The sequence below is a fragment of the Hypoxylon trugodes genome (assembly GCF_022578975.1).
Source record: "Hypoxylon trugodes strain CBS 135444 unplaced genomic scaffold F4822scaffold_4, whole genome shotgun sequence".
Taxonomy (NCBI): Eukaryota; Fungi; Ascomycota; class Sordariomycetes; order Xylariales; family Hypoxylaceae; genus Hypoxylon; species Hypoxylon trugodes.
The window spans coordinates 261,789-274,310 of NW_026250019.1; the positions used below are offsets into that span (position 1 = coordinate 261,789).

The 12,522-nt window shown below is 47.0% G+C and overlaps 5 protein-coding genes across 5 annotated transcripts; 1 reads left to right on the plus strand and 4 right to left on the minus strand.

The window, feature by feature from the left end:
* Position 1: 1 nt before the first annotated feature.
* Positions 2-1,262, minus strand: F4822DRAFT_197354 (3-alpha--hydroxysteroid dehydrogenase). Its single transcript, XM_051453663.1, has 3 exons — positions 839-1,262; positions 460-739; positions 2-345 (listed from the first exon to the last, which is right to left on the minus strand). The coding sequence occupies exons 1-3, from the start codon at positions 1,125-1,127 to the stop codon at positions 150-152; spliced, it is 765 nt and encodes a 254-aa protein (XP_051315106.1). The 5' UTR covers positions 1,128-1,262; the 3' UTR covers positions 2-149.
* A 1,720-nt stretch (positions 1,263-2,982) lies between these two features.
* On the minus strand, positions 2,983-4,243 carry F4822DRAFT_397937 (uncharacterized protein). The gene is made up of 2 exons (XM_051457653.1): positions 3,815-4,243; positions 2,983-3,727 (listed from the first exon to the last, which is right to left on the minus strand). Exons 1-2 carry the CDS (start codon positions 4,218-4,220, stop codon positions 3,195-3,197), a joined length of 939 nt encoding a protein of 312 aa, XP_051315107.1. The 5' UTR covers positions 4,221-4,243; the 3' UTR covers positions 2,983-3,194.
* Positions 4,244-4,947: 704 nt separating this feature from the next.
* F4822DRAFT_427686 (putative TOM core complex subunit Tom6) lies at positions 4,948-5,180 on the minus strand (the record flags this gene model as incomplete). The annotated part of the gene is made up of 2 exons (XM_051460784.1): positions 4,948-5,001; positions 5,067-5,180. The coding sequence occupies 2 exons, from the start codon at positions 5,178-5,180 to the stop codon at positions 4,948-4,950; spliced, it is 168 nt and encodes a 55-aa protein (XP_051315108.1).
* Positions 5,181-5,510: 330 nt separating this feature from the next.
* F4822DRAFT_397944 (uncharacterized protein) lies at positions 5,511-7,135 on the plus strand. The gene is made up of 2 exons (XM_051457654.1): positions 5,511-6,024; positions 6,084-7,135. Exons 1-2 carry the CDS (start codon positions 5,694-5,696, stop codon positions 7,028-7,030), a joined length of 1,278 nt encoding a protein of 425 aa, XP_051315109.1. The 5' UTR covers positions 5,511-5,693; the 3' UTR covers positions 7,031-7,135.
* Positions 7,136-8,402: 1,267 nt separating this feature from the next.
* On the minus strand, positions 8,403-11,015 carry F4822DRAFT_436879 (uncharacterized protein; the record flags this gene model as incomplete). The annotated part of the gene is made up of 5 exons (XM_051462355.1): positions 8,403-8,567; positions 8,621-8,887; positions 8,940-10,263; positions 10,329-10,489; positions 10,539-11,015. 5 exons carry the CDS (start codon positions 11,013-11,015, stop codon positions 8,403-8,405), a joined length of 2,394 nt encoding a protein of 797 aa, XP_051315110.1.
* Between the last annotated feature and the right edge of the window lie 1,507 nt (positions 11,016-12,522).

Genomic DNA, 12,522 nt, shown 5'->3' on the forward strand with positions numbered 1-12,522 from the left:
CGTATCAAAAGGGTTAGGAAGTACAAAGTCGAAGGTATCAAAACCGTCGAAAAATGGCGATAATCTTTGATAGAAAATTGATACCATTAACAGTCATAAAATATATCGTTGTCCCGTCTAAATACTAGGTCTTACTTAAAAAGACCCCCTCAACCCGAAAATCCACCATCAACAGCTATCGTCGTCCGTGTGATAAATTTGCTCTCGTCACCTAGTAGATATCCTACCATCGACGCGACTTCCTCTGGCTTCATATATCGCTTAAATAATTGCGGAAAGTCTTCGGCGCGGAAGTTGCCTGATTGCTCACATAATTGATCCCACATGGGAGTTTCTGCGATGGCTCTGGGTGTGGGGTTAGGATTTGATCAGTTTCAATTGAAAAAGAAATTAGATGAAGGGAAATTAGAGGAGGCGGGATGTGTAGAAAGGTAAGACGGTGGCTTGCAGGGTACTCACGGGCACACAGCATTCACCCGTACACCCCGATGCGCATGGTCAGCAGCAGCGACCTTCGATAATCCAACGATTCCTTGCTTAGACGCAGCATACGCGGGGTAAAATACCGATCCTCGCAAAGCCGCAACACTCGATATGTTAACGATGCTACCGTTGTCGGCGAGAGCGCGCAGTTGATATTTCAGACAACAGAATAGACCTGTCAGATTGACATTGATGACCTTGTTCCACTCCTCGAAACTGAGATCTGTTATTGGGCGTGGATCTTTGCCTATGATTCCTGTTTTATTGGTGGCGTTTTTGGTCAGCTAGCCACTTCGTCATGATATATAGTAGGGGGGCCAGGATAGGATGGTGAATTCCGTTTTGTTTTGCGTACCGGCACAGTTTACACACCCATGGATCTCTCCGAGCTTATCTTGTGTTGCGAGGACCCAGTTTTCGACACTTTCTGGATTCGTGATGTCCACGGCTTGTGTCATGACTTGGATATCCGGGTATAGTTCTTTGATAAGCTCTGCGGCAGCATCGAGTTTAGTTTTCTGGACATCTGCTAGCGATAAGTTTGCGCCACGTGCTGCGATGTACTCGGAGATGACCTCGCCAAGTCCTTGGGCTGCTCCTGTGACTAGGATGGTCTTGTTCTTCAGAGGTTTCGGATCGGCCATTGTGTGTAACGAAAATGTCTATCTACAGTGAAGAGGATCAACAATATGAGTAGTACGAAAGTCTGAGGTTGTGTGACTTGTTAGATACTCGCACGCATGCACTCAGAATACTTTATATACCAAAACCCCAGCAGTTAATAGGGGCTTACTCCAACATCCCGCGACGTCATGCTGATAGATACGACGTGTTAGCTGCACGCGAATCTCGCTTGGGCTTGTTTTTTGATCCATCGTGCTGACTTCCATTTCTCGAAGTCCGAGTGTGCGTCGAATGCACGTGGTGTGCATGTTCCATTGCGACTCAATCCATGAGCATACAGCACGGTGGTTTTGTCGGACGGCAAGAAATCTCCTTCGGTGGGGTTCAGCAGGAGCGGCCCGTTCGCTAGGACCGATCGATATTGTCGTTCCTTTCGCTCAGGGGAAATTACGAATCCTGGAGAAGGGAATAAAAAAAGTTGGGGGTTTCCTGGGGTGTAGTATGAGATGTGCAAGACCTCTCTTACAGGCCGCTGCGAGGGTGATATGCTGGGATATGAAGTAGCAGCTCACTTAAGCGAGCTTCATAGGACACAGTATACGGAAGATGAGAAGTTGCTTCGCCTAGACAATAATTATTTCGATAACGCATTGTGAATACCTAGGTAGGTTCCTGTGCAAATTCCCCTGATGGAATCCTCTATTCCTGTAGAGCTATGGCCTAGATAGGAATCTGGTATGTTCATTTAGGCTTATGATCCCTGGATCTACTAACGCCAATTCATAGACAGCGATGTTGGCGACAAACTCGCAGTTAATTTATACGTGAAAATATACCGACGCACGCGAGCTTTCAGCCCTAGTCCATTGCCACGTGGGGTAAACAATAGTTCCCTATCTCTCTATAAGGAGGTTCATACTCTAATTTGCGACCGCATCGTAGAAGGGTGTTACAGGTGAGGCTCTATGCACATCATCACCGTGCCTTTCAATGTGATGATCTCCACATCTACCACCCACAAATTAGCGATCAGTATTATTTCATAGGGGATAGGTATTTGACCAGCCTCTTTGCAGTAGTATTTTACTTCCGAATCAAGGTTACATCGACAAAAAATGATTGATCATATTAAAAACCACGCAATCCGCACGTGTAGGTAGGGAATTAAATCCTTCTGTGTAAACACAATTCTTAAAGCCGTTTTTCCGTCTCAATATCAAAACAGGAGCTTTGATTAGGGGATCAGCGCATACTGATTAGCGTAACGTTCAGTCGGGAGATCGACTGGATATTTTTCTTGGTCCGGCAGTTGCAAAAACTGACAAGGGGTGAAATCGCTTGACCGACAGATAGAACTGGGAATATCGACATATTCTTACAAGTAAAAGATAGACATCAAAACCCCACTGCTAAATCACATCGGAAATGTGAGGAGCCGACATGAACCCCCTGCTTGATCCATACACCTAGACCCTATACCCGACGAAAAGTCCCCGATGAAAAAAGGAGGTAGGTGAGAATAAAGTTACCTTAGACATTCAGACTCACCTATACGAACTTTACATATCAAATATAGTATCATACAACATTAAGTATCACTAATGTGATATGAGCAATATTGCGCGAGGATGTTTTGGCGGTGAAGAGCATCGTCGGCGATTTAGGAAGGACAAGTTAAATGCTACTGTGAAGCTCGGCCGCATATAACAGGACAATATACGTAGAGATAGTTGGGGTAGAGATGTTGGAACAAGGGTGGTTGGGGGCCAGTACTTCATCCCTTGATTACTCAGATCAAACCTCCCTTTCTATTCTTACTAAGGTATTTCCGAACTTTAGGACTAGATAGACACCAGTAAGAAGAAAAAAATGATGCGTTACTGTAGTTAGTCGTCACTAAAGAAAATAAGCCCATGCGTGTAAGAAACCGGTAATGGCAAAGTCGCTGTTTTCCTAAAGACTAACATTCGACCCTTCGCCAATAGGATCCAACAAAAATCATTCACGACGCCCCCTTTCGCTATCAAAATATGGATGAAGTTAGGTAAAGTAACAATTCTAGGTACGCAGTTAAATGTTATACGCTGCTAGGTATCCTCTTTCCCCATCTCTTTTTCACACGGAGACGGCCTAGGCTCCTCCAGCATGAGCATTAACTCTTTTAACTTCTCAGAAACAGCTTTGGCGGCGTCATCAGGCGGACTTTTGATTGGGCGCTCGAAATCCATGAGGAAGATCATGGTCTCATCGACGCGTCGCTGCCAGAAACGCCAGCGGTCTGGCGTTAGGCCTGGTATCGGGTGTTTCTTGCCGTGAGTCCTGCAGAGTTGAAGACTGTACAGTTCCCCATGCTCTATGAAGAGTGGTAAGGACCAGAAGCAGCGGCCGGTATAGAACATGAGTATGTCTCCAAGAGGAAGAATCCACTGGGCGACGGGGCGGAATAGGTTCTTGATGCGCCGGGGATTGTCCCAACTGGTTTCTAATGCGTCGCGCATTGCGCAAACGAAGAATGTTAGGTCCTCCGTTAAGTCAAGTATGAAAAGGTTGCAGGCGAAGAAGTGAAAATGGTGGTTTAATATCGGTTCTGTTGCCAGGTGAGGACATACTCCTGGACTCCCTGTGCCGAATTAGTCCTCCTTATAGCCGTCGAAACTACGGCGTGGCCATGCGATATAAGGCGGCTGTGGTTGAAGTTCCTACTTACGATATATAGCCTCGAGACCTTGTGTGACTTCTATCTTCCCAAATGGTTTTATGCCTTCTAGTCGATTTGACGGAAGTGGACCCTTGACGACGAGATAGAGAAGGTCAACGATCGGACGAAAAATTGCATGTGAATGTCGGCTAAGGACAGAACTCGGTATCTGGCCTAGGATGCCATGGAATATGACTTGATTAATCGTTAGGTCGGCTCTGATCTCGGGTCTAATACAGGACGTAAGTATCAAGAAGCGGGCCTGATGCCCTTCATCCACAACCTGGCGTTCCACAAGGTCCTTGATAAAAAAGAATAGTAACTTGCAAACAGCAAATTCTAGATCGTTGACTTTGATGTGGGCTTCCTGTCTCTCGAAGAGATGGGGAGGTCTAGTGAGAGGAGGAGTATGCATGTTGATTGATGTTATTGGATTTTATCGTTCTCTAGAATAAGTGAATAGGAAATATCGTAGGTGAGGCTCTAATAGATGTAACTTATGTCTATTCAGCCATAACCTGGAATGCGCTCGAAATAAAGGAAATATGATGTAGTGTAAGTCATAGGATATCCCTGCCGCTCACATATAGAAATTACAGATTACATCATTGCAAGTAGTCCTCCCTTTTTGCAAGAAAGCACATTCGTACGTTTAAAAGTAAGGGGCCATGCTGTATCTTGATGAAAGAACTAACCATATGGTTTCAAATTTTAGAGGTAGATATAGCAAGAGGAACTTACAAGGAAACTATTGAATAATATCACCAAGTAAACAGGTCACATTGGGTTTATAGATGCAAGCCCAATATCACCCGGTAGCCCCAATGAATAGTCTTAGTTCATTCATGTCTTGTTTGTAGTGTAGATTTGAGAGGTCATTCGTTATATTAATTCGTAAAGAGGCGAATCTTCCTCAGATGAGTCTTCGTAATGGTCTATCAAGACCGATCGGATGCAATGCGCGCATAACCCCTTCGTCCAGTTCATCCTGTATAATACACCCGAAGAGATTTTCGCCCAATACTGTACACTCTTCACATATCATTATTTCCTTTCTTCCGCGACGATTGCCCATCTCATACCCTAAATATCAGATTAGTATTCGGAGTTGGTATCGGTCGAATCGTAAAAAGCATATAATCTTACGGCGGAAGAAGATATTCGCTCCAGGGACTGGCTAGGAAAGCAACTGCGGCCTAAGTATATCATTTAGTAGAGACTCCAGCGGTAGGGAGTGAATATCTCATAACAGAGAACATACGCCGAAAAGTGCTACGCTTCGTACGACAGAGGCGTTTTCGGGGGATGTGAAGGCTTCGTAGGTAGAGCTGACAAAGCCCTTATTGGAGCGACCGGCAACTCTCTTTGGTGGCATGATTGCGAAGTGTATAGGAATATGAGTTGAGGATTTATTAACTCGTTCGGATTTCGATTTGGGTTGAAGATGATTGAATGACGATTGAAATTGATGCACCGAACAAAAAAAATCAAATGCGGGAAGCTTTAGCGCTAAGGAAGTACCCACTACTGGACTGACTTAAGCTTTGTGTGGGGGCGGGTTTCTAAGTGGCTCGTGCGGTTTATAGTTCCAGTGTACCTAGGTAATGGCGTCACAACCATCAATGATTAAAGATTAAAGCGCTGAAGGGATAGAGAGGCGATTATGTACCCGTGATTACGACGATGGGTTAATCCATCACTTTATTCCATTGATTATGGATCTATCAAATTGACAAATATTATGTTACACGTCCATGTGACTAAATCTTCTTTCTTTCTTTCTTTCTTTCTTATTGAAAATAAATACCCGTAACAACTTCGAAAGAAATCCTCATGTGTGTAAACCCACAAACGGAACTCATCTATTTCAATAGATCAACACTCGAAAATGGTTGAAACACCAAGGCTCACATACGCCAACGCCGGCGGTTTCTTACCAGATGGCGCTACCTCATTACCATCTCCATCTCCAAGTATAGCATCAATCCGAGGGGCTGCGCGCCTCCCATTCCCGCGATCGAAACCGTTAGCCCGAGGTTCTAGAAAGGAGGATTACGCTAGGAACTATGTCTCGGAGCGATTGATGCATATTTCCCGTCGCTTCGTCAAAAAGCATGGAATTCCCGACCCTGCTGATGAAGTGACCGGATACGAAAGCATGGATGAAGTGTGTAAGGACCTAGAAGAGGTTATTGATGTACTCTGGTTCTCTGGTACTCGTAAGTTCCATATCATCTATCCAAAGAGCGAGATTGAAGAAGCTAATGAACTTCCCTAGCCAGCCTTCAAATCCCATACCTCTTGAATGTCGCGCTTGCTTTCAACACTTACCTCCCCGCATTCCGACCGTCCCCGCGATCTACATTCGCCCTCTTGAAGAAACTCGATCATTGCTTCTCGAGCCTACTCCTCGGTCGCGATATTAAGACGGGACTGCCGCTACCAGGATTTCAGGGAAACGGAAGAGGTCTTACAAGGACAGACATGGTGCGATGTAAGAGTATCGCCGACGAGACCCGTATGCTGGTCGCCATGATTATGAGCGACGACCCAGACGTCGAGAACTTCGTAGACGGCGACGACGACAACAGAGTTACACGACGATCACCTTTAAGACGCAACGTCAGCGTTTCACTATCTACCGGATTCATACAATCACCAGTTTTCGATGACGAAGGTGAGGATAGCGACGAGGACGGTAGAATAAAATTCGAAGACGTTTCACAATTCGGGGAAGATTCGGAATTAAGCGACTCGGAACACGTTCCATCTAAACGTAAACCCGAGACTGCGGGTTTACAAGACGAAGAGAACGGAGACAACGCCAAACGAATAAAAGTCGAAGAGGACGAAGATCTAAGCCCGAAGTTCAGTGATGCAGCTCCTGAGAATAGAAGTCCAGAAACTGCGATCGACGCGCTTAAGCCGAGTCAACCGGGCGAGAAGTTCCACTGGATGGTTGATGATGACGACAGCGATTCTGATGACGAGGCAACTCCGAATATCACACACAATGAGTCTATCATCGCGGGAGCCACTACTATGTCTACAGCAACACCGCCGGTACAAATGGCTGCCGACATGGAACAGGACATGGATGTGCCGGATGGAGGTGACGAAGTAGATGATGAGGAAGAGGAACTACAATTGAATGTTGGCAAGGTATATGAAAGAACACTTGTTCAGCTTGGCAAGTCATTGGGCGAGTCTATAACCAATGGATAGGGATCATTGTCTGAAGAAACTCTACCCATTTACCGTGTCTAAATAAGCAGCTACAATTATAATTACTATAATCGCTATAATCACATTAGCTTCATATGATATGAATACCTCGAGTACATGCTTTATGTGATCAAGTCATTGAACATTGAACCATACAAACCATTCATTACAAACTCATCTACAGCACAGTAATCACTGTGTAACTAGAAAAAGACAGATAAATTGAAGGTCTTAAAGGAGATCTGATAGATAAGTACGTGCGTGGTATCAGCAGCACACTCTGCTTTGCTCTGTTCTATTGTATACACTTGGGTTTCCGAAAAAGGACGACGCGAATGAATAAACCACGCTACACCATCACCAAATTTCCCACCTTCTCTTGCAATATAATGGTCAAAAAAACTGATAAGTAGACAAGTTTCCCAAAAATTTCACCATCCAAGCGCCCACCAATTTTTTAGAGAACAAAGGAAGAAAAAAAAAAAGGTCCAAAAAATCACACATACACGCGCAACGGTTAAAGGGGATAAGGTGGGTTTGTAGCTGTAAAGACGAGAAGAGAGCTCTTCCGGTGGGCAGGTAGATCACGTAGATCAATCGCCTTTTGCCATCCTACTCCTCCTTACAGAGGATGCTTGGAGAAGGTCTTTCGTTTGGGAATTTCAAAATAGCGGCAAAGAGACTCGCAAGTTGGAATAGATAAACGCCAAAAAAGGAGTATCAAGAGGATAAAAGAACCTCGTCAAAAAAGTTCCTATTAAGGGCTCTTTCGCCTCAACCTCAGTGCTAGCCAATATAAGGCTCCTCGGATCGCTAATCGTGGGAGGATCAACTCATTCCGGAATGTATAGACTGAATTTGCCACGATGAACCCCCCCCCCCAGAATCAAGTAAAACCAACCGGTGTAAAATAACGAGAAAAAACATGCGCGCCCGGTGTCAGATAACGTAGTACGTTGCCCTCCAAAAAATACAACAGAATTAACCCCCACCCCCGAATCGCTTAAGTCCTTATGGCCGGCGTCGAAAATGAAGCATTCGGCGAAAGGCCGCCTACGTAGGAAGTGACGGTTTGTGTAATATGGGTAGATACGAAAAAGCTGTAGAAAAACAACAACAAAATGAGGTGGTATGAGGTCGAGTCTAAGAGGGTAAAAATTCCACCAGCTTTTTTGGTATTCGTGTTTCGTATCAGGTCTGCTGAGCGTGATAACCGTCAGAGACCATGGCCATAGTCCAGATGCGAGTATAAACAACCGATTAACGCCATGACATGCCCCTTAAAAAAAAAACTCAATCCGGATGTAGAGATGCTTTAAAGAGAGAGATCGCTCTGGAAGGATGAATCAAGAGGCGGATCAAGGGAGAAATCCTACTCCGCCCCGATTTCCCCAGCTCCCTCCATTCCAAACCCCGCCGTACCAAAGTCAAACGTTCCAGGATCCGCATCGTTATCATGGAGGAAGGAATCAAAATCGAAGTCCTGAAGCACGTCTCCCGTCTGCATAGGATCCGCGAAATTCATGGAAGTAAAGTCCTACATTAGAATTAGTATAAAATGACCTGATGCTGGAGAAGATGCCAACTCACCATTCCACCGTTGCTGTCCATACTGAATGAGTTGATTTGCGACGCGTCCGGATGCGCTTGCGGTGCTGCTACTGGCGCAGGGGCTGGTGGCGGAGCTGACACTGGAGCATTAGCTGCTGGTTGTGGACCACCAACATTCTGCCCATTCTTGTTGAAGTTGGCCGCCGGATTGACAGGAGTAACGGGCGTAGGAGGCTCGGGTTCTTGGGCGGCCTCGGAGGCAGGAGTTGCGCCTGTATTCTGGTTTGCTTTCTTCTGAGCCGCAGCCTGCATAGTTAATTAGCTTGGTGTAACCAACCTTACGGAATCTAACACATACCTTGGTCTTTGCATTCTTGGTGTCCTTCTTCTTTGGCGCTGGCTTGTTACCCTGTTGCGGTGTTGGTGGAGCCGCGCTGTTCTGTTGCGGCGATGAAGTTTGCGGGCGACCTGCGGCGGCGTTGTTGGCCGGAGCCGGGGCTGAAGGAGGCGGCATTGATCTTTGCTGCGGTGTTCCCTGAACTTGAGCCTGAGGTCCTTGGGGCGCTTGAGGCGCCATCGCGTTCCCATTTGGTCCCTGCCACATTTGGGGCCCGCCTTGTGCACCTTGTTGTTGCCTCATCATTTGAGGATTCATCTGACCGTTAAAGGGTTGGTTCGGGTGAGAGCTGGGGGGTCGCATGCCTCCGTTCATCTGCGGGACCATATTTGAGTCCATCCCGTTCATGCCCTTGAAGAAATGAGGCTGCATGGCGGGGTCCATGCCGTTCTGAATGAAACTCATCGTATTCGGTGAGCCTCTGGATTGTGCTCCTTCAGGCAACGGCGACGGAATAGCAGCGGCGGGCATTTGGGGAGTCCCCCGTTTCATCTGCTCAGTAGGGTTGGGAGAAGCTCCCGTTCGCGCCCCTTGAGGGGACGTGTCTTGGAAGGGCTGTCCGTTCGGGCCGGGTCCCCCAGGTCCTCCGGGACCTCCAGGACCACTTCCGTCTCCGCGGGGCATACCACCCATACTATCCTGCTCTTGCCTTGCCATCATGAGCCGTTTCTTATTCTGTTGCTCGAGTAGCATCAATTGCATCTGATAGTCTTGGAGGGCATGGTTACTACCTCCTGCTTGAGCACCGCCAGGACCAGCCCTCATCGGTCCTGCAGCACCCATCTCCGGCGCGTTGTAAAATGCGCCGATCGCAGCACCGTCTGCTGGCATCATGGGCGAGCCCTGACCCTGTGGGCCGGCCGGGTTTGGCATTTGTTTGTTGGGCATCTGCTGGCCATGGTGTTGTTGAAGATTTTGCGCGTAAGTTTGGATCGATTTGGCTTGTGTTTGCGGGGGTTGTGTTTGGAAGTTTTGGAACTGCTGAGGGGTCAGATTAGCTGGGTCGATGCCGTTTGTTTGAAGCATATGCCGAGCAATAGCGGGTCCGTTGCCTACTTGTTGTCCCGGCATTCCTTGCTGCGGGCGTTGTCCATTCGGCATCATGCCTCCCTGCTGGGGATTAAAGGGTCCCGATCCGTCCAGGCGCGGTCGCTTGCTCGGCGACGGCGCGTTTTCAGCTGTACCTGGAGAACCCGGACGATTTTGGTTCCCATCCATGTTCGAACCGTCTCGCTGCATCTGATTTTGCTTTGCATGTTGTTGCAATAGTTGCATGGCTTGAGGACTATTAGGCAATAATATTAGCGACTAGTCTACGGTCAGAACGCGTGAATTCTTTGGGTAGCATACTTCTGATTATTCGCCATGGCGGTCCTTGCTAGAGTTGGTTGCTTCGCGTTGACTGGCATCCCATTGGGCATCAGCCCCATACGTCCTCCTCCAGCATATAGGTCGCTTCGCATTCCTCGTAGTATCGCTTGTTGCTCGGTTTGCCTTTGTCGATTTTGTTGCTAGATTTGTCAGCTATATAATCACTACAAAGATTCATGGAAAACTTACCTGTGTATGGCTGACATATTGGCTCACCTGGGGGCTGATACCCGGCTTGCTACGCTGAGCCATCAACATATCCCAGAACAAGCAAAACCACTCGTATAGAAAGCAGTTGTCGGCGCCAGTCGGGACATTAGGTAGCGGTAAATCGGGAGGGCGTTTCGAGTCTATGTCATCTTTGCTATCGGTATCCATAGGATCGTCGCCGACGCCATTACCTAGGACATTGCCATTTTCGTCACGACGGCGACCCGGGCTGTCCTTAATGACGTTGAGGGTTTGTTCGCTCTTCAACATCGCGCGCGCGCAATCGTGCATGTTTTCCCGGAGAAAGTAATCGTAGATGTATGTGTTAAGGATGGTCCGACTATTTCCTTGGCTTTGTTGGACTTGTTGCGCGGCTAGGCTATTGTTCATCATAGGGTTCGGTGCGCCGACGGGAGCGCCGGGCATAGGCATACCCCCCATATTCACGTTATTCATGGTAAGGGATTATGAACAGACAATGTCTGTCAGGATCTGAGTCGTTCAATCACGGCGATAAAAATTGGTGCGAAATGAATGCGCATGCGTATCGCCGCGACAAGGTAATAGTTGCGTTACTTGGGAAGTCGGCCAGTAGTCCTAGGCGCTCTTCTTTCTCTTTAGTCAGCACCGAAGAGACGTCGATTGAAGAGAGTAGCCGAGTCTTACAGTAGAGGAATGCGCGTAAGTTGGAATGATCGATTGAACAATTCGATGGTAGAAAGTTGGATGGTAATTCTTTTGGGAAAAACGATCCTTTCTGTCCCTCCAGATCTCGCCTGCTCGAGTAGGGATGGGGGTATTGATTAGGCAAGAGTCCGAATCCTCCAAATATGCAAAAGGAGTGAAAGAGGATGCGACCAAAGACGCGAAGGTCAGAAGTCACTTGGAAATGAAATGAGGAAAATGGTATCGCAAATGACGTTGAGGATAGATTATGACAATAAAAAATCGCGAGTGACTTTTCAGTCAACACGCGAAATAATGGACGTAAAAGATAAAAAAGGAAAAATAAAAAAAAGTGAAGATGGTGTGTGTGGCCGGGGAATTTCGTGCGGCGGCGGTGATGGCGAAGATGAGTTTATGGGTACAAGTAAGAAGGTAGTCTTCTTCAGATCAGTCGACTAATGTTCTCGCGGTATGGTATGGGGCGTGGCCTGGGTGGCCTGGTCGTGGCGCTGCTGATAATAGATAGCAGGTACCAGGTAAGTACCTGCTAGTGATGGTAATCGGGGGTTGGGTACAGGTACTCTCTCGTCTCAGCGAATAAGATGCAAGTATAGAGAGAGCCCTGCGGGATGACAGTTGACAAGACTTCCGAATTTTCCAGTCTCTTAGAAAATAATAAAAAAAAAAAAAAAAAAGGAAAAGGAAACCCCTCTTCCCAATGGGATCTCTCCTGCTTTTTCTTTTCTCCTTCCTTCCTTCCTTTTAACGAGTCAGAAACGAGTTTGACCTCGCTCCGCACGTTCACAGGTTTAAGTAATAAGAGCGAGAAAAAGTTCGTCGAATGTACGAGCGTAGATCAGTTGATGGGAAGGAGTTCGGTGTTAATTAATCGATAGTGGACGATAGTGGACGGAGAGGTGAAGTATCCGGTTCTAGTAACTTTCGTAGGCCTAGTAGGTGCTGTAGAACGTCCTGAACGACCTGGGGGAGCTTGGAGGGAGGTATTGAATGTAATACGTAAAATGGAAAAATAATTGGCACTGTGCACCTGACGATGGGAGTTGCGCGGAAAGCCTTGCCTTTTGCCTTGCTCTCTCTCGCTTTCCCACGTCTAACACAATTCCAACGCGCGAAATATCCTGCTATTCTCTAAGTAATCGCGCGTTCTTTTCTCTCTTTTTTTTGGGGGGGGGGGGGGGGGGGGGGGCAATGGTAAAAGGTGGGTGTTTGCGGGGGTGGTTAAAAGTTCCAAAACCTAAAAAACATAAACGCGTGAATAAGGTTCATCCCGTTTAGT

Bases quoted from the DNA above. Each gene is read 5' to 3' on its own strand.
- F4822DRAFT_197354 (XM_051453663.1), bottom strand. From the start codon at position 1,127: ATGGCCGATCCGAAACCTCTGAAGAACAAGACCATCCTAGTCACAGGA. The intron at 740-838 runs GTACGCAAAACA...CCAATAAAACAG, and splicing joins TGGGTGTGTAAACTGTGCCG to GAATCATAGGCAAAGATCCA. The intron at 346-459 runs GTGAGTACCCTG...CCCCACACCCAG, and splicing joins CGGGTGAATGCTGTGTGCCC to AGCCATCGCAGAAACTCCCA.
- F4822DRAFT_397944 (XM_051457654.1), top strand. From the start codon at position 5,694: ATGGTTGAAACACCAAGGCTCACATACGCCAACGCCGGCGGTTTCTTA. The intron at 6,025-6,083 runs GTAAGTTCCATA...GAACTTCCCTAG, and splicing joins ACTCTGGTTCTCTGGTACTC to CCAGCCTTCAAATCCCATAC.
- F4822DRAFT_397937 (XM_051457653.1), bottom strand. From the start codon at position 4,220: ATGCATACTCCTCCTCTCACTAGACCTCCCCATCTCTTCGAGAGACAG. The intron at 3,728-3,814 runs GTAAGTAGGAAC...AATTCGGCACAG, and splicing joins AGGTCTCGAGGCTATATATC to GGAGTCCAGGAGTATGTCCT.